General features: G+C 41.4%; 2 protein-coding genes across 4 annotated transcripts; both read left to right on the forward strand.

The window, feature by feature from the left end:
* The first annotated feature begins 8480 nt into the window (after nt 1–8480).
* On the forward strand, nt 8481–12192 carry LOC147300648 (phospholipase D1-like). 3 transcript variants are annotated; one of them, XM_086285017.1, is made up of 4 exons: nt 8481–8702; nt 8993–9241; nt 9665–9758; nt 10101–12182. In XM_086285017.1, exons 1-3 carry the CDS (start codon nt 8481–8483, stop codon nt 9716–9718), a joined length of 525 nt encoding a protein of 174 aa, XP_086141143.1. In that variant the 3' UTR covers nt 9719–9758; nt 10101–12182. The 3 variants fall into 3 exon arrangements, 2 of the variants coding, with proteins under 2 accessions (XP_086141143.1, XP_086141142.1); XM_086285016.1 differs by having other exon boundaries at nt 10097–12181; XR_015127607.1 differs by lacking the exon at nt 8481–8702 and having other exon boundaries at nt 8721–9575; nt 9665–12192.
* Nucleotides 12193–12517: 325 nt separating this feature from the next.
* LOC147300649 (uncharacterized) lies at nt 12518–25140 on the forward strand. The gene is made up of 3 exons (XM_086285013.1): nt 12518–12637; nt 23258–23854; nt 24180–25140. Exons 1-3 carry the CDS (start codon nt 12620–12622, stop codon nt 24864–24866), a joined length of 1302 nt encoding a protein of 433 aa, XP_086141139.1. The 5' UTR covers nt 12518–12619; the 3' UTR covers nt 24867–25140.
* Nucleotides 25141–25365: the final 225 nt, after the last annotated feature.

Raw genomic sequence — 25365 nt, forward strand, 5'->3', positions numbered from 1 at the left:
GACTGGACTGTGATGGACTGACGACTAAAAGTTTAACTGACTTGATACTGAGACAAAAACGGTGCCGACTTTAGGATTAGTGAATGTCCACAACAATTCACCCAGCCTGTAGAAGAAGGGTGGAGGTTTTGTCTTGCTTTGTTTTGTTGTTGCAGGAGCAGAAGAATGACAGAGACTAAAGGGGGAGGCTGTAGCTTCACATGAGTGTGAGCTGCAGACTGAACCCTTTGGTTGCTAATGTTGAGTCACTGATGTTTGCATTAAGAAAATTGTGTTTTATTAGCTGTGTTTTAATTAAGGTATCACATTATATTGTTGGGAATGTTAAATGCTAAAGTGAAGAAAAGCTTTGATTTCACTCATGACTGAACATGTTATTGTTAACCATACCAGGCCACTGTAAAAAGTCAATTATCGGTTATAAAAAAAAAAATAAAAAAAATAAAATAAAATAAAAAACCTTCACCGAGGTCTATGAATAACAGGGGAATGATAGACAGCCACACTCAAAATGGAGATATGTAATGATAAACACTGGTCCCCGCCTTTTGGGTGCTCTCTTAAAGTAGTCAGCAATTTAAAAGTAAGATAGAACCGACAGGGGTGGTGCTGCACAAGAACAAGAGTAAGATAAAGTAAAATATTGTGTTTAGCTTTGAGAAGTTTAAGTTAAAATGTACCATTACACTCAGAGGATCAATATGAAGTTCAATATATGCTAATTTTGAATGAAGTACATGACTGGTGACTGTTCTGTCCTGAGCTTTTGTTTTTACAGCACCCACTTGGCCACACCAACAGTTTCTCGCCACCGAAAAAGGGGTACTTGCAAAGAGTAGAGAATGAGGAGGAATATCATCAAAACTGGGAAAGGTAAGCCCCAAAGGGGGTGATAACGCCATAACTTTCACTTATGGTCAAATTCTCAAAAATTTGACCCCAAACTTGAAAATTCTTCAAACATTTAGAGACAGAGTGCATAAACATAATGTCGTAAACCACATAAGGAGGGAGTATTTGATTCAATAAGATAGTGAAACAACATGCAGTACAACGTTGATCATATTGAGCATGTTTAATCCAGTGTGCAGAGCAAGGTTATTATTATTAAAGAAAACAAATGAAATAATGAAAACTAGAAGTGGGAAAACGTTTGCTTTAATGGAAATAACAAATAAAATAACAAAAAACTAACTAAAACTGTAATGATTGTCCACTAAATTAGCCAAAGTTAATTGAATTTGTTGTAAAATGTGTTTAGTTTCATGGATGTGTGTGTGCCCTACAATAGCTAAGTCAAGGCGCTACGGTAGTTGAGTCGTCTGTGTTGCTGCTCCGTCCACGCGCAGAATCATGTCAGGAAAGTCGGGAGAAAGCGCCAGAGTCCAATTGAGGATCACTTTGAATATGACTGTTTTCAGATATAGCAAGAGTCTTGTAGTGGAGAGAGACACAATGTCCTCCTAAGACCCAGAGAAAAAGAGGGAAAAAAGGAAAAATATTTTCGTTTTTTCTTTTTCTTTTTTCTTTTAAATAAATCAAGTGTTATTAAAATAACAATCTCATAAAATGTAGATCAGGGACCAACTTAGAAGTCACTGACACTTCACTAGCTGTAAACCATTGGTTCAGGAATAAGTGATGGCACTGAGCTTTCTATTTCACAAAAGCCAATTCATTTATGATATCTGAGGAAGTACTGTGACTTTTATTTGAAGACACAAAGGAACATTTGGCACTTCCCAAATCTCACATATGTTTTATTGTTGCACCCAACCATTCTATAATTGAAATGTCTTGGATTGTTAACCATTTCAGGCAAGCTTTTTCTTGAGTTTTGGAGAGAAATCTTCATTACTGATATTATGTCCACATGTTTGTCCCAGGTTTCTCAGTCAAGAGGAGCTTGAACTCCAGATACGGTGAATCCTTTTCGCATATTGAGATCACTGATATCATTTAGCAACGACGTGATCTTGTAGAAACAATTACGGCCCATGGATTCATCTATAATTGTGACTCTTATTTTTTACTTTATTGGAAAACATTTCTGCATTTTACCCATATGTATTTTCAACTTAAAATAAAAATTCCAGATTCTCCTACATATCGGTTTTGAACCAGATAGGATGACAGATATCAGGTGGCCCTGTGTTTTTCTCTATTACACCTGCCACTGCATCTCGATAATCTTTGTGTGGCTCCAACTGGGGTCTCACCCTCTCCTATTTGGCTCACATGACTCTCATCCTTTGAAAAAACTATGCTTGAATCTCGCTCAGTTATTTTGGTAAGTGTTACGGCCCTAGCTGGGCCTCCTGATACTATGGACTATGACAAACTGAAAAGGGCTATCCTGCTGGCCTATGAGCTGGTCCCAGAAGCCTATAGGCAGCGTTTCCGGGGGTTGAGAAGAGGTCAGGGTCAGTCCTATCTTGATTTCGCCAGGGAAAAAGGTGTTCTTTTCGATCGGTGGTGTGCGGCCTGCAAAGCCACTGACCTGGCTTCGATCCGGGAACTAATGCTCATAGAGGAATTTAAGAACTGCATTGCTGAGCGCATCGCAGTATATATTAATGAACAGGTTTCCTCGCTACAGCAGGCTGCGACGCTGGCTGATGAGTTCGCGCTCATCCATAAAACCAGTGTCAGTAGGTATGACCGGCGCGATGCCCCATTTAAGGTTCGTGATGTGCCAGCTACACAGTACCCAAAGGGTGAGGTACTTGTGTCCCATTCCAAGGCAAAAAGAAAGTGTTTTTTCTGTTTAAAGTCTGGCCATTTAATAGCAGATTGTGGGGCCTACAAACAGAAACAGTCAGTCTTGGGAGTTAGGAGTGTGCCAGCTAACAAAGTCAATACAGGCGTGGTTTCAAGAGCCAAAACAAAGCTCTGTTTCTTCTGCCACAAACCTGGCCACCTGATTGCTCACTGTTTGAAAGAAAACTCAAAGCAAAATCGATCTGCTTTCAAAAGAGTGAACTGTGGTTCACAAACCAACAAAGTTGCCAGTCCTAGGCAACAATCGGCGCATAATTGCTCAGTGGTGTCATTCGGTCACTGTCAGAGATCAACTAATTGTAATCTGCCACCTGTTGACTGTCTTTCGGGTCCAGATGACCTGCAGTGTGACCCATTGTGTACGACACAAACACTCAAACCTGCACCTCTGGGTAACCCGCATGCCTTTCGCCATGACCTAGTGAAGAAGCATCAGAGAAGTGATGCTGTACGGCCTTTTAGCTGCCTGATGGGTCCTCCATATGTGATGGCTCAAACACCTGGCTATCACTTGAGACACTATGTTGAGGGACTTGAGCCAACCCCGTGCAGTGTTTTCAACCCATCAAAAAGGTCTTGGCAGATTCGGCAGGGTATGCCTAACCGTTATTATGGTGGATGGTAGGTGATATGTTTAAAAGCTGGGTAGGACGTTCTATGACAAACCACTGGTTTGTATTTATGGGAGGGGGTGTTACGGCCCTAGCTGGGCCTCCTGATACTGCCCTTGTGTGGGCGTGGTGTTTTTCTCCGCCTCCTCCTCTTTTGCTCCACCCCCCGTCTCTCTCTTGCTCTTCTCTCTCCCCAGGACACAGCTGCTGCTCATTGGACTCATTTACCACCTGGGCCCAGTCAGCAATCACCTCTCGGAGGTCATATAAGCTGGGGATGAGCTGTGAACAGGGTGGGGTGTTCTCTGGTGTCTCTGCGTTGTGTGTGGTTAGCCTGCTCAAAGTGTGGAGTTGTGGAAACAGCATAGCTGCTTTGCGTGAGTAGTGTGGGCTTGTGGGCCTTGGCAGCAGTAAAGCCAGCTGCTGTTAGTGACAGGGTGAGCTTGTGGGCCCCTGGAAGTACCTCCTCGTGGTGTGGAGTTTTTGTTTGGTTGTTGTGTTCTTTGTTGTTGCAACCCTTTTTCTCTTTTTCCAAGTGTTATTGGTAAAACGGCGTTGCCGGCTCTTTATGTTAAGATGATCTATAATAAAGACTATTTTATTTACTGAAAACACTGGTCTGTTTTCCTTTCATTCTGTTCTGGACTCATTTGTTACTGGTCCCCTCACTCACATGCCTAGACCCTTTCGGGGGGAACGTAACAGTAAGAATTCTCTCTGCCTTTGTTAAAGAGTTGTCCACTAGGAAAAAGTGAAATAAATATAGGTATAAAGTCCCGACGTGCACTACAGTACACATTAAAAGAGTAGGCATGTTCTCCGTGAAACTAAATAAGCTTAAAAAAACCTTAAATTGTTTATTAGATGTTTATTTTCGGAAAATAAAAATCTGAGTTTAACAAAACGTTTTAGATGAAAATATCAAGTTTATCTCTCTTGCTTTCATAAAATGTGCTTGTGGACATGCTGGCCATTTTAAAAAGGTGGGAAAAAAGAATTGGCAAGGCCACACCCCCACACATGTGATATAATTTTAAAGGTACTGTTGTCCTCTTTAAGAAACATCAGGACTTAGAGTGGTAAGTAGAGTAGGAGAGCTACAAGCGAAAATTAATGTACACTACAGTGCGCTAAAATAAATTACTGGGTCGTCAGGGGGTTATGAGGGACATTTATAAAACTAAAAAGCCCACAAACCTTGAAGTGCACTTGAAAAGCCCACACAAGAAGGTTATTCTAGCTTACCTTGAAGAGCTCATCAGGGGGAGCACACTCCCCCTTTTGAAGAGCTCCCACACTTAACCAACATCCTCAGGAAACAGCTAACCGCATATAGTGAGGCGTGATGCATCCTGAGACAACAGGATTGGGACATCTAAATGATTGTGTGAGTCAATCACCTTCAAAAGGTTTATCAACTAACTTGAACCAAAATTAGGAACACGCAGTGCTGCAAGAGTTAGTAGTCTTAATACCCAAGGATAACCAGAAGAGCATGGCTGATATGATGGAACCGGGATTTTGTTACACTTAATTTTTGCAAAACACAACTAAAACTATAACTGACACTAATCAAAATTAAACTGAAACTGAGGATTTTCAGAAAATAAAAACTAGACTAAACTAGCGAATGGTTGGTAAAAACTGATTACAACTGGCATAGAATTGAAAATCTGGAGGCAAAACTAGAAAAAACATAGAAACTAATGAAAATTGCAAAATGGTTAAAACCCTGGGGCGGAGATTGGCGGATCTGACCAGCAAATGTTATAAAATGGATTGTCAGGACAGTCAGCGTTAAAGCCACTTTCAGTCCATACTAGGATGGCATTGGACATCTTTAGGGCGGAAAAGGGTTGGTGTGACCAAGGGGTGGTTTGGCTTGTTGTATGTATATTTTGAGATCATGGGGCTCTGGATAGACCAGTTACCAGGCCATGGAAGGAGGACAGACTCATTAAATGAGGAGGAGGAATTTCCTGGGATTGAAGATCCTCTGGGTGAGTGGTTGACTGAAAGCATTCATAAAATAAAATCTGTTGTTATTGATTGGTAATACATTGATAATTGGCCACATTTACAGCTGTATTGACTTGTTGTGGACGTAGTCGACTTCAGGTTTAAGCACTCTAATCAACAGGTTGAAAATAGTGACATTAAAGGAAGAGTATGCAGGCACCCTGTCAGACGACAGTGACGGTGGGACTCAGTGATGAATTAGGTGAGTTGCATTCATGGCTGACTCATAGCAGAGTTTCCCCTGCTGTGGTCAGTGAGGGAGAAACCAGGGGAAAGTCAAATTTAAGAGAGCCATCTTTAAACGTTTAGGTGTCAAGATAAACGGGATAAAAGGGGGTGTTTTATGGTTATTTTAATATGAGAATCATGCAACAAGCATTGCATTGACCATCATTTATTGAAGTTTTTGATATTATACTAACATTTGTGTTCCAGTGATTGTCATAACCTCAGGTTGATCTTTTATTCACAGGTGTTAGGATAATCATATAATCTTTCCTTGCAGGTGTAACCATGATAATTCTTATACATATTGCAAATTGTTGCTCATTGTAGAGTTGTGCTCAAGTTAATAAGGGTTAAAAGCTACAGTCAGCGTGAATGTCTGACTGATCTATTGAGGGAAAAGGCTCCGAGCATCGAGGGCCGCATGCGCTTACAAAACACTGATATCATGTTATTCTTTGTGATCTTTTATTCATTTATGTCTTTTGCTAAGTTTAAGTAGTGGCAGATAATTAAACGACATTCATTAAAATATTAAATACCTGAGTCAGAACGTTACACGCAGATCAATTTAACAATCTGGGAAACCTTGTAGCAGCCTAACCTTTTCTTTTAATTTTCTAACTCTGTTGATTTGACACATTGGAATGTGCCAAAATGGGGGAAGTTGAGTTTTAACATCAAACAAGGATTATTTGAACATCTTATAACTTGATTTGTGTCTTTAATAACTTAGGAATGGCAAAGCTTAAGCTAATAGTGGCCCGAGAAGTTTCCGGACTTTTTAGAGAATCAGTGAGAAGCATAAATCATTATTTCCATGTTTAAGCATCAATCATTGAAATGAACTGAATAGCGTTTAGAAGATTCGTTAATTTGTTTGTCTTTTGTTAAAAAGAGTGGTTTCAATAATTTTCAGACACACCTTGCAAATGTGCTTATAACGAGTTGGCACTCGGCCTTTTGAAGGTCATAAGCTTCATTCGGCGTGACTGTCCGGACTGATGGAGTGTGGGGGGTGCCTTGAGTGCAGAGGGCTGAATGCAGGCACGCTTACACACACATGGGATATGATTGGAGTAGGTCCCTGGAGCATTTTGAATGTTTTGAACCAGTTCTGAATCACTAGAGGGTCAGTAGATAACAACATTGGAGTATTAGAGCTAGGAAGAGAGGTGTTTTGGTTTTCTGTCTCTTACAGAGAAAGGAACAGACACCAGACGAGGTCACAGATATGCGAGGATCCTTCGCAGTGGAAACAGATACTGTGACTGCCGAGACACCAGTTGGGTCCAAGGGTCATGGCGTTTGGTATGGGACTATGGGATCCACCTTAAAAGGATGGATCCCATAGTCACAGCAATAACCATGAAGGGGTTGGCGGAAATCCGGGAACACCAGACCAACGAGGTTCGAGAGGCTCTTGGGCAAAAGGGGGACGCCTTCCTGATCTTTTCTGGAGGACACACAGGACCCGAGGATGCACAGATCGTTGTTTGAAATCGGAGCAGAATAATCCCCTGATCTGTGCCACGACTGAAGGGTTGTCTAACCCCTGAGGTTGAAGAGCAGAGGATCACACGACTGGAAGACACTGGTAGCTGCAGCAATAAAATAAAGGTTCAAAGCTCCTTGGACAGAGGTTCTAGTCTGAGTACGTCTGAAGGGTATAAGGTAGCACCAAATAAAGCTGTGGGAGACCTGGGGAGTGTCATCTGTACCTGCTATTGTTGTAGTAATAGTTTTTCTTGCACCTGAACTGCGCAAACACAGAGGTCATCTCACATATGGTTCACCCATCAGGGGGACAAAGGACCTCCGGAGTGAGAAGAAATGAACCCGGCCACACTGGATTATAGGGTGTAGGGGAGCTCTTTATTCTAATGAGCTCATCAGGGGGAATTGTTAGATTATAATATTATTTTATGCCATGTTATACCCCTAACTAAAGATTGTGAATTATTATGTAGTTTTAGTTTGCATTATTCCCCTGAATTAGAAGAAGCTGACAACTGTTGCATTAGTTAAACTGATTTGCATTAAAGTAGACTGCTGATTTATTGTGGATGAATGACATTGTTTTATGATGCATTATACTGCTGAGTTATAAGAAATACTGTTCGCAGAAAGTCATCGCCTTATTTGTCTGATTAGAAGAGAACATGCTGGAGTTTTCTGCCCCATCTCAGCAGGAGCAGATAAACAGGGAGCCAAGGTCGTAGCTTAGGCGCTGTGTGAGAGAAAGCATGTGAATGTTTAGGCTTTTATGATAAGGTGGAGGCACCAGAGGCTATAAGAGTTTGAGCAATGCTCCACCATTTTGAGATCTGAGGCTGTCTGCATCAGTGTCCATCTCCCACGTGTGTGATCATTAAAAATCATCGTTTGACTCAACCCGACCGGACCAGTGTTGTTATTGTGGGTTTTTCTCTTGTTTCCATCCCCAATTTTGAATCCGTAACACCTGTTACTTTAAAATTCATACACTAATTATGTCTGCCCATCTCTCTAATGTGAAGGTCAAAGGTCAACATCCCAGTGACATAAGAATAATCCCAAAGGGGCAAAGGCAGCGGTTAATTTAGCACAATTTGCATTAAGGGTACAGCAAGGATATACTTTTACTTATTGTGGCAGGGGTGTGGTCTCTGGCCTGCTGCAGTGGAGGCTGGTGGCGGGACGTTGGACGGCACAGGTGAGGGTGATGGCGCTCATGACTCTCCCCTTTATAGTGACGGAGGAGACTGGCGTGGGGGAAGCGTGTAGTGGAGGAAGCCGAGGAGAGAGCTGGTTTCTGGCTACAAAGACGGCGTCAAACCAGAAAAGATTGCTCGTGGTCAAATAATGTGTCAATCAGCTGTGAATCAAACTGTGTGTGGCTCAGTTCATGTCACAGTGTTGTTTAGTATATCTTCACTTGTTTCACTCTCCTTCTGTTCTGTCCATCAGGACGATCCTCAGCGCTTACACAGATCCTCCATCGATGTTTTGGATCTAATCAGTGATCAGTTCTACGAGGAGGCCTGGATGTTCACCAGCGCTCGCTACACCTCCATCTACCAGAAGGTGAGTGTACTCCTTTGTACTCAGATTAACATTTTACTTCTTAAAATACATTTTCATATATGAGCTTTCTATTATTTCATGGGCCATTTAATCAATATTAAAATTACAAGCATATCAACAAAGGTGAAGCTGGTTTTTTCCACTTGCTGTCACACAGTCATGGAGGAATACAATAAATACATAATCAGTCATAGATCCTGAACAATGACATTAAAAGAAAGTCTGTGGCTCTAAAAACTAAACAGTATAAAGACATGCTCCAAGCTGCTGTTTCTCTCCTCCTCCTCTAGGTTTTCCACTGTCGGCCATCCAGCGATGCTGGAGGGCTACCTGGCCAATGCTGGCCTACACAAAGAGGTCCCGGCTCGGAGGAGCTGAAGAAGATCCTTGCCTTCCTCGTCAGTTTCCTCTTCAGTTCCTATCCCAACAAAACCTTCTTGCACCTATTAGCTCCAAAGAGGCTATGGTGCCCGTGGAGGTCTGGACCTGAGGCCTGTGCTCATCACGTGGATAGAAAACACTCTGACACCATTCTGGAGGTCTGATGGGACTCTGACCAAAACACAGATGAAATAAAACTTGTGGCTGGAGCTTTTAAAATTACTTTTTCACCTCATAGATTAATGCTCATGATTGCATGTTAGCAAGACAGCATCTCCCCAAGGTGAAACTCTCAGGAGACATTTACTCTTAAACTGTAATCTGGTTGAGACTACTTGAGGAGATCTTAGTAGCGAGTATGTGGATTTAGTCTCTTCACCAACAGCAGACAGACCCATGCCAAGAAAGCAGACATGTTCTCAAAGAAAGCCGAGAGCAGAGATTGGAAAAAGCTAAAAAGAAAAAGCTGCAGCTTCAGACGACTATCTGCCTGTAAGGCTGAAAAAGTCCAGTTACGCTCTATTTTGGAAAAGCTCCCAGTTTTGGTAACCTGGACTTTTATTTCCCCTCTTCTGCTACAGATGTTGACTGTGACCTCAGAGGCCAACTGGACCACACAGCTGCAGCAGGAGTGAGGGAGAGGAGTCTTCATCCAGCTTCAAAGAAAACATCCAGGTAAAGTGACGTGGATCAGCGGATAAAGCCGTCTCCACTTTCAAAGGAGATCCTCTGAGAGAGAGACTCTCTGAGCCATTTTAGCCTCAAATTATAGGACTTTATAGTACAGCAACACTTTTAAAGGACAAAAATAACATAAACTGTGACTGTAATACAAACAAAGTATTGCATGTGTTTTTAAAAGTGTTCCTCCGATGGGCAGGATATCACTATTAGACTGTCCCACCAGCCAACTTCAACAAGAGACCACAGCAGCATTCAGTGATCAGCACAGATGTTCCTCTAACACTCAGCATCTGATCCCTGTTGGTCTGTGTGCTTCTGCTTTTGCTCAGTTAGAAACCCTGCAGCAACCCGACCCAAAACTGTGTCTTCTTGTTGGCCTCAACGTTGAAGTGTCAAACGTCCAACATCTGGAAAGGAAACCACGCCAGTGTACTGTGATGTTTCACCAACATGTGGCAGACGCTGGTCCTGCCTTTCATGCTGACATCAGCAGAGAGCCCCGCCTACCTCAAAGCCTCCCCTGTCATGTATTGATCAGGATGATTATGAAGATGAGCGAGTGCAAATAAGACTGTAAAAGTCCACGAGCAGAATGTTTGGATGCTTTCTAATGATTCATGAATATCATGAGAGTGTTTGTGTGTTTTGTCTTTTCTTTGCTGACGTTTGTTACTAACAAAGACAATTTACGCTCTGTGTGTGTTTTCATCCTTACCAGCCGCACTCTAACTGCAATGAAGGAAACAAACTGTAGAAATGGTCGACTCAGTGACTTCATAAAATATTGAAGTGGTTCAGGTAGAGCCAGTTTTTAAATGACCATGAACACTGAGCGTATTGTATCTGTACAGCATGTTTTTCTATTAGACAGATTTGTAACAGAGGCCTTGCTCTCAGTAAGTTTGAAATCCTTTTCTGATTTCTTTTGTAATCTCTGATCTTTGTGTATCCTGCTCAGTTTGCATGCTGCCTGTAGGAGTTTCTGTCTTTGTATTTGAAGAGAATTCATTGAATATACTCAGCTGCTTCCCTTTGGTGCCTCACACATCACTGAAGTTTTTCAGTGTCCAGTTATTTGTTTTTAATAGCTGTTTGAATTCTCTGTATGTTTGACCCTGTAGACTGTTTAATGGACTGCTCGTCTTCCTGTTTGTAACCACTGCCTGTTTAGGACTAAAGATTTGGATTTTTGACTTTAACACAGCCTCTGCGTGTCGTCCCTTTGTGTCCTCGTCCTCTGTGTCACAGATGTTTCCATGATAATAACACAGCTTTCCCACAGTGGCTTGCAGCAGCATTTATTCACAGCACATTTGAGAAAGGTTCAGATTAACTCGATGAGTTTATATTCAGAATGATTCTGACAGTGGGCCACTGTGAATTGTGATCTTTCATCAGGTCAATGTTTAAGTTCAGTATTTCAAAGCAGGAGCTATGAACAGTCATCATGTTGGCATTAGAATTATTATTATTAATCATTATTAATAATGTCGTTACTCATGTATAACTTTGATTAGTATACATGAATTTTATCAATAGTAAAAATAATGAATAATTCATGTATAACTTTTATTGTGTTTTGTATATTAATTATATTTAAATAGAGATGTTGACCCTGTCTCTACAGTAGCATCAGTGTAACATACATTATTGGTCCAAGCTGTCATAAATGGGGAGCCTGATCCTTTATTATGAAAACATGACGAGTATTTTTCTTGTCAGTTGGGAAGAAGTTGGTCTTTTTTTCCTTCTTTTTGCTCAGTTTGTCTTTTCTTTGATAATTGAAACTCTGATCAAACCTACTCATGTTCACAGCATGTAAAAGCAGCTGACAGTCCGTGGCATTGTTGTTTGTAGAGGTGCAGTGTAGTGGGAGCATAAATCAAAAGAAAACAGTAACATTTATGTAATAAAACATCTGAATGAAAATGAACAGGCCCTTTATGAACTTCAAAGGGATCTGAAAACAACACTTTTTAAAAGAGTATCTTGGGGTGTAGGTGGTCAAAATAGAAAACTGAGCTGAGACTCTAAGTTCAATCCATCCATTGGTTTTTACTTAGGAGGAAGAAATGTCAGGCTGGTGCAGGCTGGTTAGGTGCATGTGGTTATCTTTACCTAAATGAGTTCACTTTGTGGCTGCCAGGTTGGGCAGAAGTACCTGTCCCCTGTTAGGCTTAGCAAGGTTCTCCAGGAGTTTCTCCATGGGTAGAGCTTCTAGCTCCTCCAGCACATCTGTGGCCGTGCAGGCTGCCACTTTCTTGGTTGCTCTTTTTACCCCACCTAGTTCCTAATGGCAGCGACTCACTCAGTAAACATGTGTTTCCTTCACCAACCTCACACACAGATCCAATAAGATCAGGAAGTGGGCAGAAATGTTATCATTTCAGTCTCAGACAATCTCGTTTCTCTTACAGAGGTTGAATGCACCTTCTGCGGATGGCGGTACCACACAGTGTGCGTGGACTTCCCCTGCACAGAAGGCAACTACAAATGCTGTGAATGCTAAATAAACAGAAACAAATGATCCCTGTTGTCTTTGCTTGATGATTGGTTTGAGTCTTGACAATCCACATTGCTGGCGTTGCATCTTTCAATGCCAGCAATGGCAGGTATCAGTGCTCAAAGCTTTTGTGTTTGTTTCCAACAAGTTGCCCACCTCGGGAAACAAAAATGTGTTCTTTTACTTGTCAGATGAACATATGAGATACTTTGACTCTTCAGTGCAGTGTGGAGCCTAACAAAGATCTGTTTTGTGTCCCAGCTGATCAGCAGGAGGAGGAGAGTCTGACGGAGCAGCAGAGGAACATTTTCAGCTACTTGGACTCAGCTCAGCCACTACAGAGGAAACAATGAGCTCAACACAGAAGGTGACAGACAGAGCAGGACCATATGACCAAAGATATTTATCACCATATACATTTGAACATTTGCCATAACGATGTAGCTGACGATATAATTGACACCAGACAAAATACTTTACAGCTGCACAACTTTATTAAAAACCCATCAATGTATTTTCACTGAAACAAGCAGCTGTTGTTTATGTGCATTAAAGTTATATAAAAATGTAACAGTGCAAATGCAAATTCCTCGCTGACAGTTTAACCAAAAGGCGTTTCCAGTGGAAACTGGCCGACACATCCTGAGCATAACCATGTATAATATCCACTAAACTTCAGAAGAGGTTATACAGTCGTGGCCAAAAGGTTTGAGAATTGCATAAATATTGGAACCTGGAGAAGTTGCTGCTTAAGTTTTTATAATAGCATTTTGCCTGCACTCCAGAATGTTATGAGGAGTGATCAGATGAACTGCATCGTCCTTCTTTGCCATGAAAACGAACTTAATCCCCAAAAAGCCTTACCACTGCATTTCATTGCTGTCATCAAAGGACCTGCTGAGACCATTTCAGTGATCGTCTTCTTAACTCAGGTGAGAATGTTGGCGAGCACGAGGCTGGAGATCATCATGGCTGTATCCCGATTCAGGTTCTGCAGCTTTAAAGTCCTCAAGGGCCGCGTACTCAAAGACCGCTAAGGCCGAAGTGCGAGGCTCGTAGGCTCGTGAAATGGGACGTCTAGCCTCCGTCGCGCTGCCCAGGTTGCCTAGCAACCATGATACTAACAGCTGGAAACGTTTCATACAGCTTTGTTTGACAGAAATGAAGGAGAACATATTTAGTTCATTTGTTTCTACATGAGCTCTGTGTGATTTGATGAGTATCTGAGGCTGAGACCACAGGACTGTGAAACATGATTGTTGGGCTTCATTTCTGTGCTGAACAGTCGTTTAAGATTAGCTGTAAATAACAATTAGCTGATGTTGTTCATGAGACTAAAGTCATCTCACTGTGGTAATGTAAATATAATATGGCCAATATGATAGTTATTATATTAATCACTTCACTCACAGACAAGTATCTGTGACAGTGTGTATATAGATGTATCATATATAAGAGACAAATTTTGTTCCTTCAGTATGTTGGCATTATTACATTTGGCTCAATGCTTACATATATGTGTAAAAGCAAATGTAGGAGGTGTGATAACTGTGTCTAATAGAATGAAGAGTAGACTGATATATGAAATATTCCTTTATTGGGTGAGAAAATCAGACCATGTCATAACTGCTTTAAGTCACACAGAATAGATATCAGAGCCTTAAACAGGCTGACTTCTGCTAAATGGGTCAAACTGGGCAGAAAGTCTACAAACACATAACATCCTTATAGAATATGATGTAACACTATAGATCAACTTAGCTCAGAATATATTAAATTCAATTTTATTTATATAGCGCTAAATCACAACAAAAGTCGCCTCAAGGCGCTTCATAGATACAGAGAAAAACCCAACAATCATATGACCCCCTATGAGCAGCACTTTGGCAACAGTGGGAAGGAAAAACTCCCTTTTAACAGGAAGAAACCTCCGGCAGAACCAGGCTCAGGGAGGGGTGGCCATCTGCTGTGACCGGTTGGGGTGAGAGAAGGAAGACAGGATAAAGACATGCTGTGGAAGAGAGACAGAGGTTAATAACAGATATGATTCAATGCAGTGAGGTCTATTAATACATAGTGAGTGAGAAAGGTGACTGGAAAGGAAAAACTCAATGCATCATGGGAATCCCCCGGCAGCCTACGTCTATTGCAGCATAACTAAGGGAGGATTCAGGGTCACCTGGTCCAGCCCTAACTATATGCTTTAGCAAAAAGGAAAGATTTAAGCCTAATCTTAAAAGTAGAGATAGTGTCTGTCTCCTGAATCCAAACTGGAAGCTGGTTCCACAGAAGAGGGGCCTGAAAACTGAAGGCTCCGCCTCCCATTCTACTTTTAAATACTCTAGGAACAACAAGTAGGCCTGCAGAGCGAGAGCGAAGTGCTCTAATAGGGTGATATGGTACTACAAGGTCATTAAGATAAGATGGGGCCTGATTATTTAAGAGCTTGTATGTGAGGAGCAGGATTTTGAATCCTGGATTTAACAGGAAGCCAATGATGGGAAGACAAAACAGGAGAAATCTGCTCTCTCTTTCTAGTCCCTGTCAGGACTCTTGCTGCAGCATTTTGGATTAGCTGAAGGCTTTTCAGCGAGTTTTTTGGACATCCTGATAATAATGAATTACAGTCGTCCAGCCTGGAAGTAATAAATGCATGAACTAGTTTTTCAGCATCACTCTGAGACAGGATATTTCTAACTTTAGAGATGTTGCACAAATGGAAGAACGCAGTCTTACATATTTGTTTAATATGTGCGTTGAAGGACATGTCCTGGTCAAAAATGACTCCAAGGTTCCTCACAGTGTTACTGGAGGCCAAGGTAATGCCATCCAGAGTAAGAATCTGCTTAGATACCATATTTCTAAAATAATCAGGGCCGAGTACAATAACCTCAGTTTTATCTGAATTAAGAAGCAGAAAGTTAGCGGCCATCCAGGTCTTTATGTCTTTAAGACATTCTTGCAGTTTAACTCATTGGTGTGTGTCATCTGGCTTCATGGACAGATAGAGCTGGGTGTCATCTGCATAGCAGTGAAAATGTATAATAATAATAATAATGGATTGGATTTATATAGCGCTTTTCAAGGCACCCAAAGCGCTTTACAATACCACTATTCATTCACTCTCACATTCATACACTGGTGGAGGCAGCTACAGTTGTAGCCACAGCTGCCCTGGGGCAGTCTGACAGAAGCGAGGCTGCCATATCGCGCCATCGGCCCCTCTGGCCAACACCAGTAGGCAAGTAGGGTAAAGTGTCTTGCCCAAGGACACAACGACCAGGACAGAGAGCCCAGGGATCGAACCGGCGACCTTCCGGTTACAGATGCGATTCCCAACCCCCTGAGCCACGGTCGCCCCATGCTATGTCTTCTAATGATGCTGCCTAAGGGAAGCATGTATAATGTAAACAGAATTGGTCCTAGCACTGAACCCTGTGGAACTCCATAATTAACCTCAGTGTGTGAAGAGGACTCTCCATTTACATGCACAAATTGGAGTCTATTAGATAGATATGATACAAACCACTGCAGCGCAGTACCTGTAATACCTACAGCATGTTCTAATCGCTCTAATAGGATATTATGGTCGACAGTATCGAACGCTGAACTAAGGTCTAGCACATAGGTGTCAAACTCAAAATTTGGCCCGCAGCCTAATTACATTTGGCCCGCGAGGCCATACCAAATTACTATTAGAGCTGGCCCGCCGGTCTTATGCAGCGCATGTACTGCTAATACTACAACTCCCAGAATGCTCTGTTGGCATTTTGGCGCGTCAGTCAGGACAGGACCCATTAACACCCTCTCCTCTGTTTACTGTAGTCATAGCAACCGCGCGAATACTGCCGCGCTACCTCTCCCAAAATGGCAAAAAGAAAGAACGAAAACAGGAGCTTCCTGGACAGGTGGGAGACAGAATATCTGTTTACCTATGTAAAAGACAGACCTGTTTGTCTTGTATGTGGAGCTCATGTGGCTTTAACCAAGGAGTACAACATTAGACGACACTATGAAACGAAACACCAAGAGAAGTACAAGGACCTGGACATGACTCAAAGGCGCCGGAAAGCAGAAGAGATGAAAAGAAGTTTTGTTTCACAACAGACTATGTTCAAAAAAGCCATATCACAAAGTGAGGCTGCTGTAAAGGCTAGTTTTGTTGTGGCAGCAGAGATCGCAAAATCAGCCCGGCCCTTCAGTGAGGGAGAGTTTGTGAAAAGTTGTATGATGAAAGTGTGCCCAGAGAAAAAGCAAGCATTTTCAAATGTTAGCCTGAGCAGAAACACAGTAGCTGATCGCACACGTGAACTTGCCAACAATCTAAATAACCAGCTGATGGAGAAGGGAAACAGTTTCGTTGCATTCTCCCTCGCTATGGATGAGAGCAGCGACGCCTCTGATACTGCCCAGCTTTCAGTCTTCATCCGCGGTGTGGACTCAACTCTCTGTGTTACGGAAGAACTTTTAGGATTAAAATCAATGCATGGAACAACCACAGGGAAGGAAATATTTGAAGAGGTTTCCAAATGTCTAACTGAAATGAAGTTGCCATGGGAAAAACTTGTGGGGTTAACGACAGATGGTGCACCAGCGATGTGTGGTCAAAGGAGCGGACTGGTGGGCAGGGTACGGGAGAAGATGCGAGCGGAGAACTGTGCAGGTGAGCTGACTGTTTATCACTGCATCATACATCAAGAATCACTTTGTGGCAAAGCCCTAAAGATGGAACATGTTATGACCGCAGTAACACGAGTAGTTAACTTTATAAGAGCCAAAGGTCTGAATCACCGCCAATTCAAATCTTTTCTTGAGGAGTGTGGTTCGGAATACGGAGACGTGCCGTATCACACGGAGGTGAGGTGGTTAAGCCGAGGGAAAGTACTGAACAGATGTTTCGAGCTACGCGAGGAAATATTTCAGTTTCTGGAAAGCAAAGGGCAAGACACAGCTGAGCTCAGGGAGCAAGAGTTTCTGTGTGAGCTGGCCTTTATGTGTGATATCACGAGCCATCTCATTGCACTGAACCTGCAGCTTCAGGGACGGGGGCGTATCATCACAGATATGTACACTGCAGTGAGGGCTTTTAAAACGAAATTGTGCTTGTGGCAGAATCAGATGCTACAAGGAAACCTGGGCCATTTTCCCTGCTGCCAAACGATGAACATGCAAATCTCTACTGCTGTGTTCCCATGTGCACAGTTTGCTGAAAAACTCTGTGTACTCAGTACTGAGTTTACCTGGCGGTTTGCCGACTTTGACTCCCAGAAATGTCGATTTGAACTGCTCAGTAATCCTTTTGCAGTTGACGTGGCAAAAGCACCAACAAACCTCCAAATGGAGCTGATTGAACTCCAGTGTAGTGACACGCTGAAATCAAAGTATGATGCTGTGGGCGCTTCACAATTTCCACATTTCATCCCTGACACAATGCCTGGGCTCCGCACCCACGCTGCTCAGATGCTCTCCATGTTCGGCAGCACTTACCTATGTGAGCAACTATTCTCCTCAATGAAGATGGCCAAAACATCTCACAGGAGACGTCTGACCGATGAACACCTTCACTCGATCCTGAGGATTTCCTCAGCTCAGAGCCTGAGCCCAGACATTGAGGAACTAGCATCCAAGAAGAGATGCCAGGTGTCTGGCTTGGACGCATCAGAGTAGATCAGTGTGTAGCAAACTGAGCTATAATTACCATTTTCTTTGTGCAATTTGTCTTGCTACTCCCAGACATGGGCTTGAATGGTTTCACGTTTAATGATATTTTTATTAGTTAAGTGGTTTATTATTGTTATTTTATTTTTACATTTATTATTAGCCTGGGGAAAAAGTTTACTGCTAAAATTTAAATCAGAAGGCTGCAAATACAATTTTTACTTAAGAAATGCATTCCAGTGATATGTTATTTAATTGGAATTTCAATTTTGCATGTGTGCAATATTAAGTTATATATGTTTATATAAGTTATATATCGTTCAGTATTAAGCGTTTCTTATTCCATATTCAGTTTTTCAGCAAAACTTATTTGAGTCTGTAAGAAAAGGTTCCTTGTTATATTTGGAGGAAGATTTTTTTCAATAAATATTAACGTTGGCCCGCGACTTTGTTCCTGTTTTGAATTTTGGCCCACTGTGTATTTGAGTTTGACACCCCTGGTCTAGCAGGACAAGCACAGAGATGAGTCCACTGTCAGAGGCCATAAGAAGATCATTTGTAACCTTCACTAAAGCTGTTTCTGTGCTGTGCTGAGCTCTGAAACCTGACTGAAACTCTTCAAATAAACCATTCCTCTGCAGATGATCTGTTAGCTGTTTGACAACTACTCTTTCAAGGATGTTTGATATTAGAGCTGGGCGATATATCGAGTTTTTAAAATCGATATATCGATATATTTTTATACGAGATATAAGATGTGACAATATCCTTTATATCGATATAGTCTATGTTACATTATAATTATACCTGTGGAGCCGCAAGTTTGCCTCTCTTTCGTCCACTTTCGTCTTCACAACGTTACTCGGCCTCGCCTCTCCTTCACTGAACACAACTCCCCCTCCTCCCCCATTGCTTCACCTGCAGGAAGCGACAAGATGGACACGGCAAATCTCCATTAACGAGTTACTGCGCATCGACCCGTGTGTGGGGCTGGACGCCGTCAACGTGTTAGCTAGCTAACCACGCTAACGAGCTAACCACGCTAACGCCATGCAGCCCAGAGGTGGTGCACGGACTAAAATCCTTTCATTTTCTCAAAAGTTGACAGCGGGCCTTATATATGAATTCTGGTTGTGCTTGATGGCCACGAACCGATTTTATGTGGTACACAGAGCTCAGCAATCTGTCAAAAAATGTTTTAGTACGACTTTGGTAAGCTACGGAGCTGCACCGCTTGATGGATTGTCAGAACATTACGGCTGAGCCTCGCGGAGTGATACGTACTGTGCTTCAACACAATATTACAATATTACCCTACTGTGTATAAGGACCATAAATGGCACCTGTTAAGAGACGTGGTTGCGAAGCGGATTTCAAACTCCAGGCTGTCAGTCACGCAGTACAAGTTGGGAACTGAGCAGCTGTGAAATCTGTCTTTGTTATTGTGCTCAGCGTCTTTTAGTTTACATTTTGACTGCACAATTGTGAGCTTTTTGTTATGCACAAAAACAACATTGTTTTCTTTTATTTATGGAGCATTATTATTTAATAAATGCTCATAATTTATTTTTGAGTAAATTTTATGTACATCTGCTCTATTTATAAATATATATCTTATATCGCCAACAAGCTAAAAAATATCGAGATATGAATTTTGGGTCATATCGCCCAGCCCTATTTGATATGAAAGGAAGGTTGGAGATTGGCCTATAATTAGCTAAGACTGCTGGGTCTAGAGATGGCTTTTTGAGTAAAGGTTTAACTACAGCCAGCTTGAAGGCCTGTGGTACATAGCCGATCATTAGAGATAGGTTGATCATATTTAAGATCAAAGAATTAATTAATGGCAGGCCTTCTTTGAGCAGTTTTGTAGGAATGGGGTCTAAAAGACACGTTGATGGTTTGGAGGAAGTAATTATTGAAGTTAACTCAGAAAGATCAATTGGAGAAAAAGAGTCTAACTTAACATCAATGGTACTAAGAGTAACTGTAGATAATATTACATCTGTGGGATGATTATTGGTCATTTTTTCTCTAATGATAAAAATGTTATTTGTGAAGAAGTTCATGAAGTCATTACTAGTTAACGTTAAAGGGATGGTTGGCTCAAAAGAGCTCTGACTTTTTGTCAGCCTGGCTACAGAGCTGAAGAGAAACCTGGGGTTGTTCTTATTTTCTTCAATCAGTGATGAATAGTAAGATGTTCTGGCTTTGCGGAGGGCTTTCTTATAAAGCAGCAAACTATTTCTCCAGGCTAAATGATGATCCTCTAAATTTGTGACACGCCATTTCCTCTCCAGATTACGAGTCATCTGCTTTAGGGTAAGTGTTTGAGAATTATACCACGGAGTCAGGTACTTCTGATTAGAGACCTTAGTTTTCACAGGAGCTACAGTATCCAGAGTCGTACGTAGTGAGGAGGTGAAATTATTAACAAGAAAATCGACCTCTGTTGGGGTAGCGTTCAGATAGCTGCTCTGCTCTGTGTTGGTACAGGGCATTGGAGATGATAACAGTGGGTGGATTATATTCTTAATCTTAGTTACAGTGCTTTCAGAAAGACATCTACTTTGATAAAGTCTACTCTTCACCGCTGTGTAATCAATTATTGTAAAAGTAAATGTTATCAGGAAATGATCAGACAGGAGAGGGTTTTCAGGAAACACTGTTAAATGTTCAGGTTCGATGCCATATGTTAAAACAAGATCTAGAGTGTGATTAAAGTGGTGGGTGGGTTCTTTTACATTTTGAGAGAAACCAATTGAGTCTAATAACAGATTAAATGCCATGTTGAGGCTGTCATTTTTAGCATCTACATGGAAGTTAAATCAATTTGTTGATCAATTATTAAGTCATGTACTAACAGAGACTTGGAGGAGAGAGACCTAATATTTAATAATCCACATTTCACTGTTTTACTCTTTGGTTCAGATGTGGATACTGTATTGTTCTTTCTTTGTAATTGTTTATGTTTAAGTTGTTTGTTGCTGGTTTTTAGTTTGTTTTTTGTCTTTTTGGAAGCTGACACAGTCTCTATGGAGATGGGTTTTTGGGGGGGTAGCAGGAGGAGAGAAGCTGCAGAGAGGCGTGTAAGACTGCAACTCTGCTTCCTGGTCCCAACTCTGGATAGTCATATTATGGGGGGTTTAATTAATTTGTCCATATTTCTAGAAATGAGAGCTGCTCCATCCAAAGTGGGATGGATGCCGTCTCTCCTAACAAGACCAGGTTTCCTCCAGAAGGTTTGCCAATTATCTATGAAGCCCACATCGTTTCTGGGACACCACTCAGACAGCCAGCAATTTAAGTAGAACATGCGGCTAAACATGTCACTCCTGGTCTGATTGGGGAGGGGACCAGAGAAAACTACAAAGTCCGACATTGTTTTGGCAAAGTTGCACACAGATTCAATATTGATTTTAGTGACCTCCAATTGGCGTAACCGGGTGTCATTACTGCCAACGTGAATTATGATTTTACTGAAATATATATAAAGCATATAAACAGTTACAGCAATATGATGCAACAAACACAGCAGCTACTGATCCAAAATACTCAAAGCTTCATAGAACTGAAACCAACATTTATTTTTAGCTCCATTTTGCTGCTGATACAGACTTTAGGTTTCTGAACATTAAACTTGTTGCTGCCTTTCATAGAGAAAGAAACAGAGAGAGAGTGCAGGACAGACAGACAGGTGGCAGTCTCAGGTGTACACACTGCTACACAACAGCACCAGAGAAGCAGGATTTAGTGTTTGTGTTATTACGAGTGTAAACAAGAAGAGTTCCAGATGGTGCAGTGGACACATGTGTGACTGCTGTGATTAAAGCATCTTTCTTTCAGCTTAACGAGTGAACCGTCAGCTCGTTCAAACACACGTTAAAGTGCGTTTGGCTCGACACCACCGAACAGAGGCAGCAATATAACACAGCTAACATTAACAGTGCAGTGAATCCTGCTTGTGCCGTGATGTTCAGGACTGCAAACCGAGCAGCATCACTGACTTTCAGCTTGTTGTGTTTGTGGATATATGACTGACTTTAATTATCCACAAAATCATCACATTCTCTGTCAGATTAAGGTCGACTATTGAACGGCGTATATTTTAAAGGCTTTAAAACCAAGTTAACGCTGAAAGTACAAACATCACTAATGTCACATAACTCTGCCGACAAGGCATAGCTATGGCTATGAAATGCTCTTTGTGTATCACTGCTTCATTATGAAAGATGTCATTAATGCACTAGTAATGTCTCATCTGGAGTATTGTTCAATCATTTGGTCAGCAGCTAATAAGACAGATCTTAACAGACTTCAGTTAGTCCAGAATAAGGCGTCCAGATTAGTGTGAAGATGTTCATACTATACTAATATTGATAACATGCATAATAACCTTTCTTGGCTTCCTGTACAGGCTAAAATATTCTATGGCTTACTTGTAGTTCTAAAGAAAGCAATTCTGTTAAACACACCACATTTATTCTGCTCAGCTGCAGTATCCAGATGAAATACATCATCATATTACACAGTTTTCAACAAGCTGCAATTTAGTAAATGCTCGAGTTAAAAGTAACGTTTTGTAAAACTGTTACATTTAGAGCAACTTTTAAGTGGAATAAGTTGCCTTAAAAAATTAGAGAATTATTCAAAACTTCAATGAACACTTAAAAGCCGATTTACAGAGCTTTTAGTTGTTGTAAATATTGTAAGACATGATTTGTTTTTGAAATTTGTGTAATGTGCCTCAATGTTATTGATATTATTATTATTGATTGCTTATATTTGAACAATTGTGAAACCTCACTGTGGATGTAAGAGTGAAATTATGTGGATATCTTGAATCCACTTTATTGTGTAATATTTTATGTGAGTATTTGACGGAAGACGAGCAACATCTGTTGTGGAAGCTAACGGGGTTCCTTTAGAATAAACAAACATAGGATTTATTATCACTGAATAATTCTGTATAAATCTATACAAATTATAGAAATATGTAATAGGAAACAACAAAATAATCTAAATTATAAAATAATGTGTGTGTGTGTGTGTGTGTGTGTGTGTGTGTGTGTGTGTGTGTGTGTGTGTGTGTGTACAATCAGGAGGGATGGGCATGATTTTAGTGTTTGAACAGTCATGAATTATCTTTAACAGCAGGTTGGATGTAATGTGTTAGAACTACCAGCAGGTGGGGTTAAGAGACCTTTAAGGTGTTTGGTGCCACGCTCCACCTTCAGGTTTAAAACTAGTGTTAATGGAGTTTGAAGGTTGAGTTTGTTCCACGACTGCATTTCACTCACTGCCTCTGTTTGTATCTCTGTCACTGCAGGACCAACATGGAGCCAGAAGTCAGCGCTCTCAGGAGGCCGACAAACCTCACAGAAGAAAGGGAGAGAAAAAACACACCTGTGACGAGTGTGGGAAGGGTTTTACTGTGAGGACTAAACTAAAACGGCATCAGGTCATCCACACTGGAGAGAGACCGTTCAGCTGTGACGAGTGTGGAAAGTCTTTTTCCTTGAAGCGTTACCTAAAACAACACCAACTCATCCACAGTGGAGTTAAAGCGTACAGCTGTGATCAGTGTGGCAGAGCTTTTACTCAAAGTAGCCACTTACAGAGGCATCTAGTTACCCACTCTGGAATTAAGCCATACAGCTGTGACATCTGTGGAAAAACTTTCAGCCAGAGAGAGAGCCAAAATACACACCTACGCATTCACACCAGACATGATGTGTACTGCTGTGAACAGTGTGGCAAAGAGTTTACAACAGACGCACAGTTACAACGACACATGTTTACCCACACTGAGGAGAGACCTTATCAATGTGACCTGTGTGAGAAGACTTTTAAATCTCCACATTACCTGAGACGACACCAACAGATCCACACCAGAAAGAGACTCTACAAGTGCAGCTACTGTGAGGTATGTATTTATATTGTTATCTTGTCATTTTAGCCTGACTGTTTGGAACAACTCTGCTCATTAAACTGTGTTAGCATGTTAGCAATTCTACTGCATGGAAAAGCAGCTCTGAGTGATTATTCAGATTTTCCTTTCAGTTATGATTTTAGTATTACTGTAGTATTATGGTGGTAGTATTGTAGTTATTGCAGCCCAGTAAACTGAGTGTGTTAACTGAAACAGTCAAATGTAGTTGGACGTCTGCAGAGATGCTCTTTATTTCAGGCGACGTTCAGGATACAAATGTTGAAGGACTGACTTACACTGTCTTTGTGTCTTTGTTTAGAAGCAGAGCGACACAGATGGATCCAGTTCTCAACCCTGTCATCACTGTGGTGGTGGGAAAGACTTTCATTGTGACCTCTGTGGAAAAACTTTCAGTTGGCAAGCTGCCCTTAAAACACATCAACGTAGACACACTGGAGACAAACTGAAATACTGCAAAGAATGTGGGAGAAGCTTCACCACACCAAGTGAGTTAAAACGACATGAACTGATTCACAGTGGGGTTAAAAAGCACCTCTGTGATCAGTGTGGGTCATCCTTCACCACTGAAGGTCAGCTTAAATCACACAAACGAGTCCACACAGGAGAGAAACCACACAAGTGCAGACACTGTGACAGAAGCTTCTCACAGTCAGGTCATCGTAACATTCATGAACGTGTACACATGGAAGGAAACTACAGCTGTGACCAGTGTGACAAGAGCTTCAGGAATCTCAGTTCATACTCTGCACACAAACGATCCCACGTTACTAATAAACTGTTTCACTGTTACCAATGTGCCCAAACATTCACCTCATTGTCTGCTCTGTGCAAACATCAGCGCGATCACTCAGGGCTGAAATCACTCCCATCACTGGATCACAGTGAATCTGAAGACACAGAAAGATCCTCTGGTTTCTGTGTCAGACTCAAAAAGCTTGAGATCAGGCTCCACAGAGTTCAGATAGAATCTCCTGTAAAAATCTGATGAGGCAGCTGTGAATCAAACTCTTCCCCTAGTTCCATTTCAAGCTTTCAAAACTGTCCTACTGTAGAGTTCATGTCAAGTGGTTAGATTTCTTTTCATCAGTTGGTTGAAAACTGTTTCCTATTATAAAGTTTTTGTTTTAATGTATTTTGATGCACATAAATGTTTTCTTGTTCAGGTTCTTTATGTTATTGAATCTTGCAAATGTTAAATAAAAAATTCAAATGTTAAATATCTTCACTGATGGTTTAAATAAACTGTCCTTTCAGCTTTAGCTCCTAATTTATTCATTATTTATGGATGTAGCACAGCAGCCGTCTCTTGATTAACACATGGAGGGCTCGGGATCTGATGGTGTCGTCTCCCTAATTTGCCCACTCAGTAAATCTCACTCATGGCCAAGAAATTGAAATAAACCTTGTTTCCCTGCTGGATAGTGATCCACTGTAACTCTGCTCCTCCTTCCTGTTTAGGATTTCTGTGGCTGAAGTAAAATTCC

This window comes from Aulonocara sp. 'chitande type north' Nkhata Bay, unplaced genomic scaffold (genome assembly GCF_057382095.1).
Source record: "Aulonocara sp. 'chitande type north' Nkhata Bay isolate Kocher_YH1m ecotype deep benthic unplaced genomic scaffold, A_spYH_male_GT1.1 unmapped_scaffold_20, whole genome shotgun sequence".
NCBI lineage: Eukaryota > Metazoa > Chordata > Actinopteri > Cichliformes > Cichlidae > Aulonocara > Aulonocara sp. 'chitande type north' Nkhata Bay.

Excerpts from the sequence above, each read along its gene's own strand:
- LOC147300648 (XM_086285017.1), top strand. The coding sequence starts at position 8,481 with ATGTGTCAATCAGCTGTGAATCAAACTGTGTGTGGCTCAGTTCATGTC. Across the intron at positions 8,703-8,992 it reads ACACCTCCATCTACCAGAAG|GTTTTCCACTGTCGGCCATC; the intron begins GTGAGTGTACTC and ends CTCCTCCTCTAG. Across the intron at positions 9,242-9,664 it reads ACTCTGACACCATTCTGGAG|ATGTTGACTGTGACCTCAGA; the intron begins GTCTGATGGGAC and ends CTTCTGCTACAG.
- LOC147300649 (XM_086285013.1), top strand. Across the intron at positions 23,855-24,179 it reads ACAAGTGCAGCTACTGTGAG|AAGCAGAGCGACACAGATGG; the intron begins GTATGTATTTAT and ends GTCTTTGTTTAG.